The sequence below is a fragment of the Phocoena phocoena genome, chromosome 8, assembly GCF_963924675.1.
Source record: "Phocoena phocoena chromosome 8, mPhoPho1.1, whole genome shotgun sequence".
Lineage (NCBI taxonomy): Eukaryota > Metazoa > Chordata > Mammalia > Artiodactyla > Phocoenidae > Phocoena > Phocoena phocoena.
The window spans coordinates 47,467,912-47,485,541 of NC_089226.1; the positions used below are offsets into that span (position 1 = coordinate 47,467,912).

A 17,630-nucleotide genomic window follows, 5' to 3' on the forward strand; every position below is an offset into this window, starting at 1 on the left:
GAGGAGAATGTAGAGACTCTGCTTGTCCTTTGTTCTTGGTGAGTGGGAAGGAGAAAGGAGGAGGATGACAGGAGAAGGATGACAGGGTCTCCATGGAGACCCCAACCATCAGCATTTGGCCCAGGTCCTCTCATTGTGTGACTGATTTATTTACTAAAGGAGATGATACAAAACACTGTGAGAAAACTGAACACGGCATTCGCTATAAGCTTCCTCGTATCACTCACTGGCTTCTTAAAGTGACACTCAAGAGACATTGCTTTCTAGTCCTGAGCTATTGGCTGTTTTTACTGTGAGTTCTATTAGTGACCAGGATTCTTTTCTCACATTGGCCGCTAGATAACTTGATTCAAGTTTGTGCTCACCTGTTTCAAGAACAGAGGCCTCCTGCCATGTGTTTTTCTATTAGCCTTAATTCTGGCTCCATTATAAGTTCCTCCTCTTGTTCCCTGCCCTTCCCCTCCCCATCCCTTTCCTCCCCCCTTTCTCACAACCCTGCGGTCAGGCTGTATTCGATATACAGCTGCCTCATCTGCTGTAATTCCTTTCTGGAACAGTGAGGAAGGCAACAAAAGGGAGCATGGCTTCCTCAAGTGTTCAGCCTGTTCCTGGGACTACAAAAGTAGCAATCAACATGCAGAGAGAAGGAAAGGAAATGAATTTGCAAGAACATCTAGTCCATAATTTTAGTGACAACTATCTTGGGCAAGGCTCTGTGGCCTTGGGGCAAAATGCTCCCCTCCCCCGCTCCAGTTCTTTAGCTTCGTGGTAAAAAGCCAGCACCTTCCGAGGTGCTTCTTCCAAGTCCTTGACTCTGTGATGCTACTAGGAGAACTGGTGGAGTTTAACCAGGCACGGTGCTTTCAGCCAATAGTGACTTCCCCTCTTATGCCTGAGGCAGGGCCACTGGAGCAGGAAGTCTGAGTGGGTCGTTTTCCTCCCTCTCAGGGGCCACTATGACCCTCTTTGCCCTTCTTACTCAACAGCCAAGGGAGTAGTTGTTCAGGAGGGAGCTGGCTCAACTCACTTTTCTCCATTCACCCTCCCTGCACTCTCACCCTAGGGCTGCCCTGTCCCTCCGGTAGGGAATCATGGTCTAGAGAATTCTCCTCTCCCTTCTAAGCCAGCTCCAGGCTTCTGACCTCCCACCATCTTCTGGATGCTCTGCTTGTCTTTACTCCTTTTGTATTCGAACGAGAACTCACCTGGCCAGCCTGAAGACTTGGGTTGAAAGTTCCCAGTAAGTTGCCCCAATCCACCATCCTCCTGGCACAGCATCTCTTAGATCCGCTGTTTCTTCTGTTCTACTGCCCAATCACTTGTCTCACCTGTGTCTTTTCTTTAGCTATTTTCTACCCGAGTTAGAGTAAGCAGTGCCATTCTGGTCCTGGCCTACGGAATCTCTAAAATGCTCTGGGGCCTTATTTCAGCAGGGATGTTCCCTTCTTGAGAACAACTGCTCACTGTTCTAGTCTGCATCTGATGTTAGGTCCTGACTTTGAGGTGAGTTTATTTGTACAGATTTAAACTGTGAACCTCCTGTGTGCCTGGTACCGTGATAAAAACTTCAAGGCTTCTGATGGATGGTTTTTGTCTTGTCTCATGCCTGTTTTCATTTCTGTTCTACCATTGCCTTTGCTTCGCTGCTTAATCATCTCTAGGCTCCAACTCCCTCTACCTTCCTGGCAGTTTGATTTTACAAACTTCCTCTCCTATCCTGCCTTAATAGCTTCTGGCTTCAGAGACGTGATTTAAGCTTCCTCAAAGGGTAAGTTTTTATTCGCTGAATTGTTTCTTTTGCAGTTCCAGCGTGGTAAATCCAGCTTCCACCATGATTGATACATCCCAGGAAAGCACAAGGAAGTCAGCTGTATCTCCAGCCAAGGTAGACTGAGCTCAGACTTTGAAAATCTCATTTGGGGAAGGAGTGCCATTTTTCTCATTTTATCAAAGCACCGTGAAATAAAGAGAATTTCGTAGTACTTTTTTCCTACCAAACATAGATAATTTTTACTGTTTAATATAAAAAATCACTCTTGTGGTGGAAAATTTTATGAATATCATGTTACTGCATTGCTGAAGACCTAGATTTTTTGTCCTAAAGAATGAAAAGTCTAATGCTGTTGGGGGCTGCTGCTTTGAAGCATAAGAATGTGGCTTGTTGGTTCCATGTCAGTCCTTATTCCTATTCATGGCTTCCTGAATCTCTGTTAGAGGTCTGCTTAGGGGAGGGAATTGTCAATTTATGAAACAACAGATAGCAAATATTGATATTCAGTCTTACATTAATAAAAAAATGCTGGGGGGGAGGGATAAATTAGGAGTTAGGGGTTAACATATTCACACTAGTATATATAAAATAGATAACCAACAAGGACCTACTGTATAGCACAAGGAACTATACTCAATATTTTGTAATAAACTAAAGGAGAAAAGAATCTGAGTAAAAAAATATATATATATATATGTATATGTATGTATGTATAACTGAATCACTCTGCTCTACACCTGAAACTAACACAACATTGTAAATCAACTATACTTCAATTGAAAAAAATTCTATTTACTGATATGCTTTTCTGTCATTAGAATTGATGATCATGATAGTGACTATGAACCACTTCAAGATACCTTGTCTTTTAAATCCTTATAGGAAAGGTCAGTTACAATTATATTTAGTACAGCTTTAATCTATCACAGTGAGTCTCATACAGTAGGAAGAGCACGGGTGGGAATCTGCCCTAATTAGAGTCTCAGGTTTACCCCGACCTTGACCACCTCTTTGATATGTTCAGGCCCATGTTGTCTCACATCTGTAAAAATTTCACTTCTGTGAGATTTAGATTTGAATGCCTCGTTCTGGTTTAACTTTGGAGGACTCTGGAATTGAGTATACTTTATACAATTTTGTCCTGTGTTTTTTTTTTGGTTGGTTTTTTTTATTTTTTTGGTATGGCATATATATGGTAATTCTTTGCTAACCAGATTAATTAAGACCATCATTTTTCAAACATGCCAGATAGAATTTACTGGATAAAACTACCAACTATTGGCGATAATAAGCATTTGCTGACACTGAGTTGCTGCTGTGACATTTAAAATGAGTTTAATAAACAATATTTTTCCCCAGCAAAGGAAGAATCCATTTAATAGCTCCATGCTGCCAGAAGATCACTTATCTCAACAAATCAAAAATGAGCAGTCAAAAAATGGAAGGGCTGGTTTCTTTCAGACTTCAGAAGAGGGTAAATATTATTTTTATGGGCTAGATATTTTTATCTTTGTTATCTATGGACTAAGGGAAATTCTCAGAGTTCCTTTAACCAAAATAGCTTTCAAGAGAAAGTGAAAAGTCCTGATGGTTTTCTTCTACTTTGCCCACTGGTTTCCTGCCTGAGGGAAGGAAGCAGAAATTTTAGAAACCAGAAGTTCATGCATTCCAGTCTCGGAGCTGACACTTGTGTGACCTCCATGTCTTGGGTCCCCCCACAGTGACCTGGGAAATTTTTTGACCAGAGGCATTCAGTCATTCATTTAACAGTCTTTATTGGATGTCTACCAGGTACAGACACAGTTCTCTGTTTAAAATGGAGAGTTTGCCTCAAGATAAAAGACCACTTGACAATGTTACAATCCTCGAATCTGTAGTTATCAGCCCAGTCTTCCAGGAGCATTTGATCAGATTTGTTGCTTAACTGATTGAAGTCTGCCTCTTATGGAATTTTACCATTCTCACCATTAAGAAGAAACATTAGACAATTTAATCTCTTCAAAAGCAACTGTAAGAAGATTCCACAAGCATCAAAGATTGGACAAGGGGTAGAAAATTAATAAACAGTAGAGTTAGGAGTTTCAATTAGCCTGTTTTAATATTAGTGTAGTTTTCCTCTCCATTGGATACACTTTAGATAGCATAAAATACTTTACAGATAAGAAGTCACTGGAACATTACCTGTTTTTTTCAACTTTTTAACAAAATTAATTTTTGTTTTAGGTATTGAGATTTTAAAAAATTGAGCTCCCTTTTCTGGTTTCCATACATGAATTTTTTAAAGTGACTTCTGTGTTTTTTCTTTACCCTCCTTGAGGAATTTTTAAAGTTTCTTTTTTAAAAAAAATTTTTATTGAGTATAAAATACCACAAACTATGCATCATGTAAAGCACAGCAATCTTAAATTTAATGAAGTTCATGCATGAATTTTTTAAGGCTTTTTAATTAGGTCTATATTTATGCTTCATGCTTCATTGTCTTTAATACTTAGTGTTTTTGCTAAATGTAGATTAAGTTTATGATAGGTGTTTTAAATTACAGAGTTATTCTGCATTTGGTATATCATCTAATATGTTTTACTTTTCAGATGAATTGTCAGAGTCCAAAGAAGAGTCATCTATCCTGGATATTTCAAGCCAAAAGTTAGAGAAAACAAAGCAGACTTTTCCAGGCCCTGAGAATGGGTCCCAAATCAAGGCTCCAATCCCCAATGCCAGGAAAATGATCTATAAATCGCATGACTTAAAGCAAGATGATAACCAGTCTTTTCCTAGACAAAGGACAGACTCCCTGAACACAAGAGGGGCTCCAAGAGGGATCCTGAAACGCAATTCCAGTTCCAGTAGCACAGACTCAGAAACTGTTCGTTTTCCTCAGAACGTTGAACCCAAAAGCAAAATTGTGTCACCTGGCCTAACCATCCATGAGAGGATTTCTGAGAAGGAGCATTCGTTAGAAGATGACTCCTCCTCAAACTCACTGGAGCCATTAAAGCACGTGAGATTCTCTGCAGTGAAGGATGAACTCCCACAGAGTCTGGGGCTAGTCCATGGCCGGGAAGTAGGAGAATTTAGTGTTTTAGAATCTGACAGGTTGAAGAATGGAACAGAAGATGCAGGGGACATAGATGAGTTTTGCAATGATCCTAAGCCTTCCCGATACAAAAAGGCTTCGCTTTTTCAGCCATCAGCCTCAAGCCCAAGTACATCAAAAAATGAAACACATCAGCCAATGACTTCTGGTTCCTTTCCAATTAATGAGCACCATCCTCCCAAAGAAGTTTTAACTACAAGAGCACAGTCCACTGAGAATTCACACACCATCAATGAACACAAAGCTAACTCATCAGAATTGTCAAGGCTTGAATCAAAATTGTCCAGAAGCCCTGCTGGTAAGAGATTCGTCACTACCAGGCTCTAAAAACTGAGCCAGTGGGCTTGGAATGGCCAGGCCAGCCAGGTAGAAACCCATTTTGCTTTCTAGGTATTCCCGCTAAAATTCAAGCAGGTGCCACCGGGGAATGTTTATGCCTCTTAATGGGTTTGCATGTTTTCCTCAATCGCCAATAACTAAAAGAACCAGGATAGCACACTTTCCAGCACATTATGCTTAATCCAAAAAAAAAAAAAATCATATCAATAATTTAACTAAACAAATTATAGCACTTTGAGGTAAATCAAGGTGTATATACAGAGTGAGAAATAAACATATGCTAATACTTTTGTACAGAGTAAATATATTATTACTCACCTAATGCAAATTTATCAATTACCATTTAACTAAACTTCGGTTTCTCTTTTAATTTCAGGAGAACCGTCACTTTCTTAGCCTCAAAGGATGGGAAACTAGACTTTAAATTCTGACTATGAAAAAGCCTCATACTTTGGCCTGCCCAGGGCCTCCATCCATTTGTTCTTAGACTTTAAGTGCTCTGGAGGAACTTTCTCCTTCAGCTGGTGTGAGCTGAGAGGCAATGAGAGTACTGCTTTTTCCTGCTAACTAGCTGACTAGTCCTCTCTTGAAGATCTTAGAACTCTCAGGGGATGCCTCAAACTGCTTTCCTATGCCTATATGATTACTTCACAATTCTTATGTTTTAAAACAGAAGCAATGGGAAAAATCATTTTGTGTACTCTCTCCCATCTTCACTAAGTCCTAATCTAACTCTATGATAATTTTTATAGTCAGGAAAATTTACAGTAGCGACAGGCAAGTTTCTAACTCATTTACTCTCCTCCTCCCTTATTAGTCGATATTAAGTTGACCCTGAGTCACTTTTGCTCAGCCGTACACTTTCATACTTATTCAAATCAATCCACTTCTTAAAGGACAAAGCATTTCCATCACCCCTCTCCCTGGGTATTTTAAATCATTTGAACAGAAGAGAATATTTTTTTAAAAAAAATTAAAAATTAGCTTCTTCAAGATATAAAGGAACTCATTTTAAGGAAACTACTAAAGTTTGAATAAACACTAGCAAATAATTGGGTGATGCTTACTTAAATGTTTATCCAAAAGATGAAAAAAATTTCTTTGGTAATATTTTCCTTTGTTATAATCCATAGAAAAAAAATGGTAAACCTTTCCTGATTTTCAAAGTGCACCTGCTTTCCCACAGACTACCTTTCTAATTTTGTATTAACTATTTATTTTTGCTTTCTGATTTTTAAATCTCAATCTCAGCTCACCGTGAAGTCTGGGGAGAAGCCGTCATCAGCTAAACCCATTTTGGTTGACAGACAGGACTTCTGGTCTCAGAGCTTATATACAAAGTCCTGCTTACTCATTAATGCCCTGCTTTCCCCCCTGCTTACCACAGAAATATATACAAGTAAATAATGGAGCATAAGAAGAAAATCAGGACCAAAAAAGAATGGTAAACTCTAATTGTGTGAATTATAAGGGTTTGACTTTAACTCTGAGCTTTAGGAGAGTCATTATCACACTCATTATATTATACTGGAAGAAAACAAAGGAATTCCTCAAAGGAAACAAAACATTATCTGGCATCAAATTTTTAAACTCTTATTTTTAAGGAATATACTTTCATTTGAAAAGTGTAAAAACATTTGAAAAGAAGAAATGCATACAGAATAAAACAATTATCATCTGTGATATCACCCAGCACTAACTATCACAAATGTTTAATTGTAGGGCCTTCCAATAATTTTCAGGCATGGATAGAATTTAAATTATGTTCATACTGTCCAGACTGCTTTTTTTTTTTCACTAACTGTAGTACAAGCATTTTTTTCATTATTAGTCTTCTGTTAAACAGACTAACAAAGAATTCTTAAAGACTTCTCAAAGGAACTTTATCATTACTGACATATATTTAATGGTATAATGTGTAGTTATGAAAGGAAACCAATATCCACTATGTGCCAATTATTGTATAAGCCTTTGTTGTTTTAGCATTTAGCCAGAGTTGATGATTAAAATCAAAGAGGTAATTTTATTAACTGACATCTCTGGTACATTTCAGGTGTAGCTAATGTCATAAAAATTCAACTCACGTAATTTTCAAGAACATGTATTGTGTAGCTTAGCATTTATAAGGAAGAGCAAGAAATGCTGAAATGCTGAAACACCTTTAGTCTTAACTAAAGAGAAAGCATGCCTGAGTTCCCTCATCTACATGTGCCATGTGCCCTGTGAATAAAGCTCAGAAAGGTCTCTCCCTACTTTTTCTTTTTTCTTTTTTCTTTTTTAACATCTTTATTGGAGTATAATTTCTCTCTACTTTCTTGGTAGTCTAGAAAGAATTTAGGTGTCCTTCCCTAGCCTCCTAGCCATTGGTTGGCAAACATCAGGGAACAGGTAGAAATCCCATTCTCCATCAGTCCTCATTTTACTTTGTCTCCCAGAGACTACCTCCAGCTTACAGATTGTAGAAGGGAAATAGGGGATCGTGGAGGAGCCTCTTGAGACCATGGTCCTCAAACTGAAGTATGCAAAACAACCACTGGGATAGCTGGTAGGAAAGATTCCTGGGCCCCATCTTCAGAGATTCTGGTTCAGTATACCAGGAGTAAGGCCCTTGGATGCAAATATCCTTCTTGCGCCATTCTGATGTTTTGGAGGGAGCTCCTTGTTTAATCTTCCTTGAACGTTGTTTTTCTAACTTCTGAAATCTCCTAAGTCTGTGTTTCTCGAACTTGAGTGTAAGCCCTCTCTAGGGTTTATGAGTGGGCCAGTAGATAGGTGGCGTCATAAAATCAACATGATGTATCTTCCTGGAGTGTCTATTTTATGCAAAGCTTTGAGAAAAATTAATGTTTAAAATATAACATGGGTCAGAATACAAAATCTACTTGATTTTTTAGAATAAAACAGACACTTGAAAGAAATTCCCCAATTCGGCTTACATCCCATACTTCCAGGGGCCTATGTTTACCTTCCTTTACTGTTATAGGGCATCTTTGGTAGAATATCTTAATTAGGATGGTTTACATTATAACTCCAGATAAATGCTGATATAAACAGCTAATGGTGTAGAAAATGTAAATACAAAGTGCCTTTTTAAAAGATAATGTGAGTGATTGAATAATAATTCTTTAAGCATTCTCTTTTCTTATTTAGAAAAGCATTTCTGTGTTGCAGATGAACTGTCTCGCGTTGAGCCTGAGTCATCTCAGGTGCCACATCTCAGTTCTAGAGACCATCAGCAAGGTAAGCCCCGTCTTCTCAAGTCCCTAAAAGCTAAGACGTCCTCATGCTCTGGTCCACATGCCCCTGAGATAAGGAAGACAACCGATGATTCCATATCTAAAGTCCTAGACTGGTTTAACCGAAGTTCTCATTCAGATGACAAGAAATCATCTCTCGAATATTCCCAAGAAATAAAGCCCAAAGAAAAAACAGACTCAGAGTCACGGATTGCTGTTGCCTTGGTGACAGGTGATACCGGTCAAAAAGAAAATGGCTCAAAGGCTCTGTTATCCACGAAAGTTGAATTGACACCTGTGGGATCTGATTCAACATTCCAGGTAGAGGAAAATATGCCTTTTGGAAATGGCAAAAATGTGAATATCAAACCCAGATCTATTAATTTGTCCCCACAAGGCAAGGAAAGTCCAGGCATACTGCAACCATTTGAAATCTCTAGTCCAAATCAAGAGAGTAAAACTGTGGACTATAGCCAAGGTTCAAAAAACGTAGGAGAAGGAATTGGGGTACTTCCTCCAACCAATAACTACTCCTACAGTGTTTGCAAAGGATCTCATGCAGAAGATCAAGTTCCACGCAACACTAAGGATGTTGACAGTTTAGGTGAAGAAGAGCCCAAGCGTTGTGTTTATGAAAAAAACAGAAGAAAGTCAGAAGTGAATTTTGACTCTTCAACAGTTATCGAACAATGGAGTTTGAAAGACAACGTGAAGGCAGAGAGAGAGAGCAAAGGAAGAGATAGTTACATCCTAAAAGCTTCTTCAGAATCAGAGACTATTGAGTCACCCCCTGAGGCTACCAACAATAAATCTCCTTGGAAGGAGCCTAAGGTCCAACTACAAGAAGCAGGTGAGGTTCCCCAAAACCAAGTGCAAAGAGAGAAATACAAAAGAGTGAGTGACAGAATATCCTTTTGGGAAGGTGAGAAAGCTACTGCTAACTTAACTCATAAAGAACCGACATCTTCATTTTGTCAGGAACGACTTTCTGCTAAAGCATATCAGCCTGTGAGGTCCATGGACAGTTTATCTACAGGCTGTAGTAAATATAATAATCAAGTCACTGCCAAACAAGTGGTCCTAGATAAGGATGGTCAAGCAGCCCATCTCTGCCATTTTTATTCCTCCAATAAAACTAAAGAGACCAGGCCCCAAATATCAGGTCCATCCCAAAATGATCCTTCAGCTGGCCAACCAGGTAAAGTGTCTCTGTTTCAGAGTAAGACAACTGAGCCTATGAGAAGATTACCAGTGACAGACAGTTTGCATTATGAAAAGGACATTACTTTTCCACCACTGCAACTTCCTTCAAATGTTGGGAGTGAAATACATACCTCTTTGGAGAAAGACAGATCTCTAATTGGTGAATGGAATCCCAACTTTAAAGTTATATCCCTAAAAGAAAGAATGGATGAACCCAATACAGAACAGGTCTATAATCACTCTCAATTTGAGAATTTGAGAAAGTTTTGGGACTTAGGAGCCAATCCAAACAGTCAAGATAATATTGAGAAGAATACTACCACAAGCCAAAAAAATTCTGTGCCTTTTAATAGCCAGAAACACAAAGAATTCAGTGACATTAAATCATCAGGAAAAAATACCCATGAAAGAGAGACGCTTCTAAGCCAGAAAAAAGTTCCGGGAAGAGAGGAAATAGAGAAATTAAATTCAAAGAGCACACTCCAGGTGTTACCAAATGAAACCACATTTCCATTGAGACCACCCAGAAAGTCCACTCATCAGTTGCCAGGATATGAGTCATCAAAGGAAAACATGGGAAAAAATACAGAAGGGTTTGTTACTCCAGTGTTCAAGGAAGAAAAGGATTACTCTGACCGAGAGATTCAAGAATCCCTTGTGAAAACAAGTGTTTTCTCTAAAGACTACAGAGACGCGTTTAATGACAGCTTACAGAAGCTGCTTTCAGAAGCCTCATCACCAGTCATCCAGCCCTCTGGTGGAAAAGTTCATAAAAAACAAGCGCTTGAACCAGGTATTTCTGAAAATAGGACATGGCCTCGAAAGACAGATTTTGCTGATACCGAGGAAGAAGCCAAAAGACCTGAGGAGATCATTAATGAGCATATAGACAAACCAGTAGCTCCTCCAAAGGTCAATTCGAACACTTTGACTTCTAGTCTAGACAAACTCCTGAAGGAAGCAACTGGACCTCCACCCTCTCCCTCGCAAACCAAATGTGAACCGGCAACCAGTAGGATCGACTCTGAGTCTGAAGAGAGTAGAGTTTATGAAAAAGGGATAGAATGGAGTCAGAACACATCAGCCTATCAGAGAGAGATACTAGCTTCTTTTCCAGAGGCAGAAACTTTGGGAAATTCAGCTCTCTCCCAGAAAGCTCAAAGCGGTGAGTGCCAGCTAAACACGGAGAACTTGTTTCAGATGGCTGCGGAAGGTTCTAACCCATTGGATCAACCTTCCTATCACCACAGAAAGGGTTCTTTTGGGGATGTGGCCAACACTCCCCAAGGTATGCCTTCTTCTAAGGATGCTCATCTTGTTCCTCAGAATAAGGCACTACCTTCTCAAAGGGAATTTCTGAGACTGTAGAAAAAGTTCTTCTTCTATCCAAACCTGCACTGAATGATGTAAAGGCTGTATTACAAAAGCTACTTAGAGAAGCTTTGTTGACTTATCCAGGGAAGTAGTTTCTGGAGAAGTAAAAGCAGAATTTCCTGAAGGCGTGCAGGTAGAAGGTAGCCCCTCAAATTCTCTGGGAGTTATCCCATCACAGACTACAATGGACAGCATAGTTCCAGACAGAAAGGATTTGTATTCCTTCAGTGTAGTTCCTGATAAAACTCATAAAGTTGGATCTTATTTAGCTGCCCAAATGCCTCCATCAGAACAAACCCTTAGCTCATCTGCTTCTACTGTTGCTCAGGATGGCAAAGAGTTATCTCAGGAAGTGACAGAAACTGTGAGGGAAACAATTATTCAACCTAAATCAGAGCTCCTTGAATTCAGTGCTGTCTTAGAAAAACTACTGAAGGAAACAATTGAAAGCCCCTGCTCAAAATATGACAGTGATACAGGGACTCTTTATTCATCAAAGTTAATAGGTAGTACTGAGGTGCCCAGGCAGGCTGCTTCTGAATTCCATCCTAAGGAAATGAAAGAAACAGCAGAAAAGTCTGAGGCTGCATCAATTACTGGGAGTGCTTTTGAGATTGGCTTTGAGAAACTCCTTAAAGAATCATCTAATGGTCCTTCTTATCAGCTCCAGGTGTCAGTGAAGGAAGAAACTCCTGAGAAGGAGCCTTCACAGTCAAAGCAGGCCAGGTTCTTGGGGAAAGTGCCCTCTTTTTACTGGACAGCCTCAAAGGCCTCGGAAACGAAACTTAAGAGTAATGTTTTCAAACCTCAAGTCAGGCAACGTGATAAAGTGTTGGGAAGAGACAAAGCTGACTGATTTACCAATAGATCTCTGTGGTTTTGAAAGTGGGGTTGAGATCCCTGGAACCTCACAACTTTCTGTGGACCATGAAATAGGGACCACTGAAACTATAAAACCCCCAGAGGACAGAAATTATGAAAGTGAGGTTGCAGTAGTTTGAGAAGGGGCTTTTCAGGAGCTTGGTTTCAAAGAGGCTCCTGAAGCAATGAACGTGCCCAGAAATAGGCAACCCATTCCTCTCCTGACAGACAAAGAAAACTCTACAAAAATAAGTAAAGTTGAATTGATTCTGGCATCACCATATAAGAGACAAGGGAAAAAGGAAGAAAAAGAAGGTTTCTCTGACTCTGATATTTCAGATGGAAACATCAGTTCTAAGGCAGAAAGCTGCAGAAATACCTCCAGTGAGCATTTTGAGGTTTTTAACTGATTGGTTAATGAGTTGATTTATGTAATGCTGACATAAAGGATGGTGTAGTTTTTAGAATTGGGATTAATTTGACAATCCCAAACAGTACTAAATTCTTCCTTGTACTTCAGTTCTCCCTAGATTTTCTTAATAAAAAACTACATTTCCTTTTATCTTCTTTAATCAGATGAGTTACATAGAGATAGCTTTACCCATCAGGCAGTGTTTCAGAATCTGACTTTATTCTCACTGATCAGTGATAGAATTTTTAGGTTTCAAAAATATTTTTTAAAGAACTTTTGGGGTTTAGAGAGTACCTCTAAAACATCCAAGTGTGCTTTTCTCTTGGAGCTAATTAGAATTTCCTAATTGGCAGTCTATACAGGAGTCTCTAGTAAGATTTGTGGCAAGAAACTCCCATACTGGTCACACATTTCCCTTTTAAGAACAGTAGTTTACCACATTAGTGGCTAAGTACCAGGAACAAAGTGCAAGGCTGGAAGTTTCCCTTGAGATACCTTGGGCTGTGGTGTTTCTGTTGCCACTCTCTCCCTCTTGTTTGCAATTATCTGCAGGATCCTCCCCTTCTAGGGTATGCCTCAGTCTGATGACCTCACCTGATTCCACCTATAAGGGCATTGCCTGGCCTGCTGCATTTCTTTGGCTCCAGCCTTAGCTAAGTGGATGGAGATCTTAATCAATTACCATATTCACCTAAGTGGACTTGGGCTTCTGGTTTCAGCCAGGCTATAAAAGATAGGGCTTGTCTCGGTTTGCTATTCTGAGCAACCTGGCTATTTTGGGAGAGAAACCCAGGAACAAATAGGGATTAGAAGTTAGCTGATTAGAATGATGAAATGATAAAGGATGCTCTCTGGCTGGAACATTTTAACCAAAATTGCACAACGACTAATGTTGATCACCTTCCTTAGTAGAAAATTAATAGAATTTGTCATTTTCTGGCTCCCTTCAGTCTCAATGAGAACAAATGAGCTTTACTGAGTGGCTGATTTGTGAGGTTTGGGCTCCTTGGCAAGTAGCTGTGGGGCCTATTATTGAAAACTGACCAAAGAATCCACCTTTAATCCTAAGTAATCAAGCTGAAGCCCCTTTAACATTTATAACTGGTGAGAAAAGGAAAATGAAATACCAGTCTCTCAAACCAGACATATGCAAGAGCGTTAAGGCAACATCTTAAACTTGTTGAAGTAGACTTTTACTAAGCTACCCCATGAGTTACTAGGCCAAATTGACCTATAGGAGGTGAAGGGCTTGTAAATTTGCACTTACTTTACAGACTGTTGCTTAATGTATATGGCTGTGTTAAAGTATACCAGTATAACTGATTGAACAGCAAAAAAGCCTATCTAAAAAAGAAATAATCAATATAAATAACCACCCAGACAGACAGAGCCCAGAGAAGATATTTTAAACTTATAAGCCAAGTAGGAGGTATAAAATAGTACATAGTTTTGTATCTTCTAACCTAAATTACTATTTTTTAAATAAATGGGTGGGGGTGGAGTGAGAGTAGGGAAGAACCTGACAACAAGGCACCATAATTTTGATGAGCAGCCTAACATGTTTGACTTGTGGCTGAGCTCTTAACCAACCAATACCTCAGTATGTTCCCTTAAAAAGGGGGAGGGAATGCTGGGAGATCATGCACATGATTAGTACACTAAAGCATATTAAAGTCACTAAGAAGGTCTGCAGTAAGAAACCATTTAAGTTTGAACATAGAGCGTCCCAAATCTAATTCATCTTAGGATCCATTTACTGGAGAATGCCTATTAACATTGGGCAGAACTGGGATGCATTTCAGGAAAGTATTGTCTAGAGAAGTAGTTCCCAAATTCATCGACTCATTAATGGAATCATTCGTTGATTTAGCAAACATTTTCGAAGTGCCTGTTGCCAGCCACTGTTCTAGTCACTGAGACTACAACAGTGATGAATGAGAGTACTCAGACCAGGGCTTATCCATGATGGAGTTTCCACTGTCAAAATGGAACAATTAAGGACTATCTAGAGAAAAACTTTTATAAGATTAGATGTATTTAAAGAACTGTTCTTATTCTGCGGTTATGCGCTTTTTCTTCCTTTTTTTTTCCCCTTGTGGTCCTAAAATGCCTTTCCTTTTATAAAATAAAGGCATTAGTAGATAATAGAGACCTCCCCCCCCCCCACACACACACAAATGCCTTAGTAAAATAAAAAGTTGACTACCTCATGTCATTACCCAACATTTTGTTGGAAATTTCACCAGTTCATGAAACCCAAAAAGCCTACATTTGTTAATCTGGAGAATTCACCCATCTGTGTACCCAATTATACACAGATGTTAAAACATCTGAATCCTGCCTTCTATGGTTTTCAGCTAATTATTTTAATGCTCGTAAAACCATTTTGTGGCTGTCTTCAAAAGCTAGAAGTGAAGGGGAAAGATTCAAGTCTGGCACAGAACAAATGATGTGCCTAAAATAGAGGTGTAAAAGACTAAGAGAGCACATTTCTGTTAATGTGGGAATCTTGTTAATCTTGTTTCTGTATCGTTTATGCTTACAAATATTTCTTGACCAGGAAAGTTAGTTAAAGAATATACTAATATTCTTTAGTGGAGAAATTTTATTTTCTTCTGTTGGAGTGCTTCATAGCGTGAATAAAAGTATCGAGGCTTACGGCATAATGCCTCCTTTCAACCTACCATTTCAGTGTCCGTTGATTATTAAGAGTTTGGTTGTTTTCTTTTTTCTTTTGTGCAGTATTCATCGGTTTTGTCTTGCAACAGGTTCAGAAGAACCCAGTCCTGTTTTGAAAACTTTGGAAAGGAGTGCTGCTAGGAAAATGCCTTCCAAAAGTCTAGAAGATGTTGCATCAGATTCATCAAGTGAGAATAAAGTTTGCCCCACTGTTCATGCCCCCATCTCAGCTTAAGAATGCGTATGTGCTCTTCTGTGGCCTCACTGCATGCTGTTGTGCACTGAAAACCCTAAAGGGGGGTTAACAGATGAGAATAACTTTTCCCAAGTGAGCTGAACAGGCTCAGCCTAAAGTGGCTGGAACTTTGCTTTTAAAATAACGCGTGAGGTTTGGTTACTAGAATACTAGGTTTCCTTGAAGAATCCCAGTTTGAGTGTTTATTCAAGTACAGTGAGTTTTAAAAGACTGGTAGCTAGTGGTTCTAGTGGTAATAGCTAACATTGATTGAACACTGTGTGCCAGGACTTGGCTAAGTGTTTTACATGCACTTTCCCGTTTAACTGGCATAGGCAACCCTGTGAGGGACAAATTGTTACTCCCATTTTACAGATGAGGAAAGTGAAGTTCACAGAGGTAAAGTAGTTTGCTTCCTATCATACAGCAGAGCTGGGACTCAAAATCAACAGGCTATTAACAAGAGCATTTATGAAGAGACCGTGTTATATATGACAGTGTTGGATGTCTGATGAATTTTTGCATGATATAGAGATGAATTAGTCCCTGGCTTCAAGGACTTCGCTTTCTCTTTTATCCCTTTTCATGCATTTCTTTTGGATAGTGGAATTATAAGCCCAAAGGCTGTCTGACATGCAACACTTCAGGCACACTATTCCCCACTGGCTGCTAATTTAACTGGTGAAGGATTTCTAGAGTACTAACATACAGCATAATGTATATAGGGCCTTAGAGATTGTGACTTCTTGGGGTTTTGTTCTTAATATTTTTAAGCTAAAATGCACCCCTGGGATTACAGATGGTCATGCGAAAACTTACTGAGTGCAAGTTAACCACTGCCAAACTCATATGATTAAAATTGACCATTGTCATGTTTAGAATATTTTTACACATCTGCGATTGAGACTGAAAACTCAGATTTTAAAAAAGAAAAAACTACGCCACTAAACAATTCTTAAAATTCAGAGATTTTCAGGGCTCTGGGGGCAGTAGAGTCCCAGTTTGGAATGCAGTCCTCACCCTACCAAAGATCTTGGAATCTCAGGGTTGGAAGGGACCTTGAAGGTCACCCATTCCAAACTCCCCCCAGTGCAGGAATTCCCTCTAAAGCCCCCTTAACAGGTGGCCAACCCCCCACATCCGCCTGAATGCTTCCAGAGAAGGCGAGTCCAGTCCTTTGTTGGACAGCCCTGATTGTTCTTCCTGATGTTAGTGATGGGCCCTGAGGGAAAAAAAAAAAAACCCCAAAACTCAGCAACAATTGTCCAATTTGGCAGACCTCTTGCCTGAGAAGCACGTGGCTATTTCCATGGTGCAGCTTTAAAGTACTCAGGAATGCGTAGAGTTAAAATAAAAAACACCATCAGCTGACGGGTATTCCTGCATGCTCCTTTCCAAATACCGATACCCACTCTCACACGAGCCTGCCAAGATTCCACTTAGCAGCTGGTCCCCAGTTACATCTCTTCAGTTGACTTCCCAAGCAAGGCTCCCAGAGGCATACACAAATGATGATGCACGCACAGAAATATTTGTTAATGACCGTGGGTTTGAGAAGGTGTTAGTCATGGCTAGCATCTTACCCTTTCCAGAAGAATAAAGAGGCTGTTGCAGCCCTGTGCTTTCTCCTGCTGCCAGCCGATTGCTTGCTCTGAGCTAACCCTCTAACCCTTGGGAGTCCGTGTGCAGCAGTGTGCTGATGTAAGCTGCATCGGGGCTGAAATGGGAGCTCCCGCTATGGCACTGGCTCAACTAGCTAATCTAAAGGGAAAGTATTTGGGGGAAGACATCTTGGTTGCACCCCTCACCGCATCTTGACTAATTGCTTCCAACTCCGGGGGCTTCCAGGGACAATCTCACTGTTCTTTCTCGGCAAGGGTCAGTCGTGTTAACCATTTGTTCATTTCTCCTGCACAGATCAAGCAAAAGTAGATAATCTGCCAGAAGAATTAGTGCGTAGTGCTGAAGATGGTAAATATCTTTATGTATTTGCATGTCTGTCTGTGTATTAGGTTCTGGGATGGTTTGGGCAGTCACCGGGATGCAGCTGTTAGAGAAATAGAAGAACGTCATTTGCTGCTATGTGATGAATTGTGCCTAAGTTATTATAAAATGGTTCTGACTTGGTGCATTTAATACTGCTTGTATTCTTAAGGTTTCTGCTGGTGATACTGTTGTGAGGATCTCATCAGAGACCCTTGGGAAGCGAGGGTTTTTAAAAATAGGAAATTGTATTTCTATGGGTATGAACAGATTTTTGCTACTCTGACTTGCAAAACTCCTTGTGAAGGCAGGGAGAGTGGAGTGGGTTCCTGGGTTAAGTTATTCCTATATTTGATTCTCAAGTCTCAGCATTTAGATCTCTCTAGGTATAACTGGTAAAGATTTAAGGTCAAAGGAAAGGGTCCCAGAACAAGAGTGGAGAT

General features: G+C 39.8%; 1 protein-coding gene across 1 annotated transcript in view; it reads left to right on the top strand.

The window, feature by feature from the left end:
• The window catches only part of SYTL2 (synaptotagmin like 2), a 55,162-nt gene that overhangs the window by 18,517 nt on the left and 19,015 nt on the right, over window positions 1-17,630 (top strand). Inside the window, 9 exon segments of the mRNA XM_065882658.1 lie at window positions 1,804-1,885; window positions 3,131-3,245; window positions 4,360-5,163; window positions 8,376-10,994; window positions 10,997-11,098; window positions 11,101-11,863; window positions 11,865-12,262; window positions 15,059-15,157; window positions 17,122-17,175. Coding sequence (XP_065738730.1) covers window positions 1,804-1,885; window positions 3,131-3,245; window positions 4,360-5,163; window positions 8,376-10,994; window positions 10,997-11,098; window positions 11,101-11,863; window positions 11,865-12,262; window positions 15,059-15,157; window positions 17,122-17,175 — 5,036 coding nt within the window.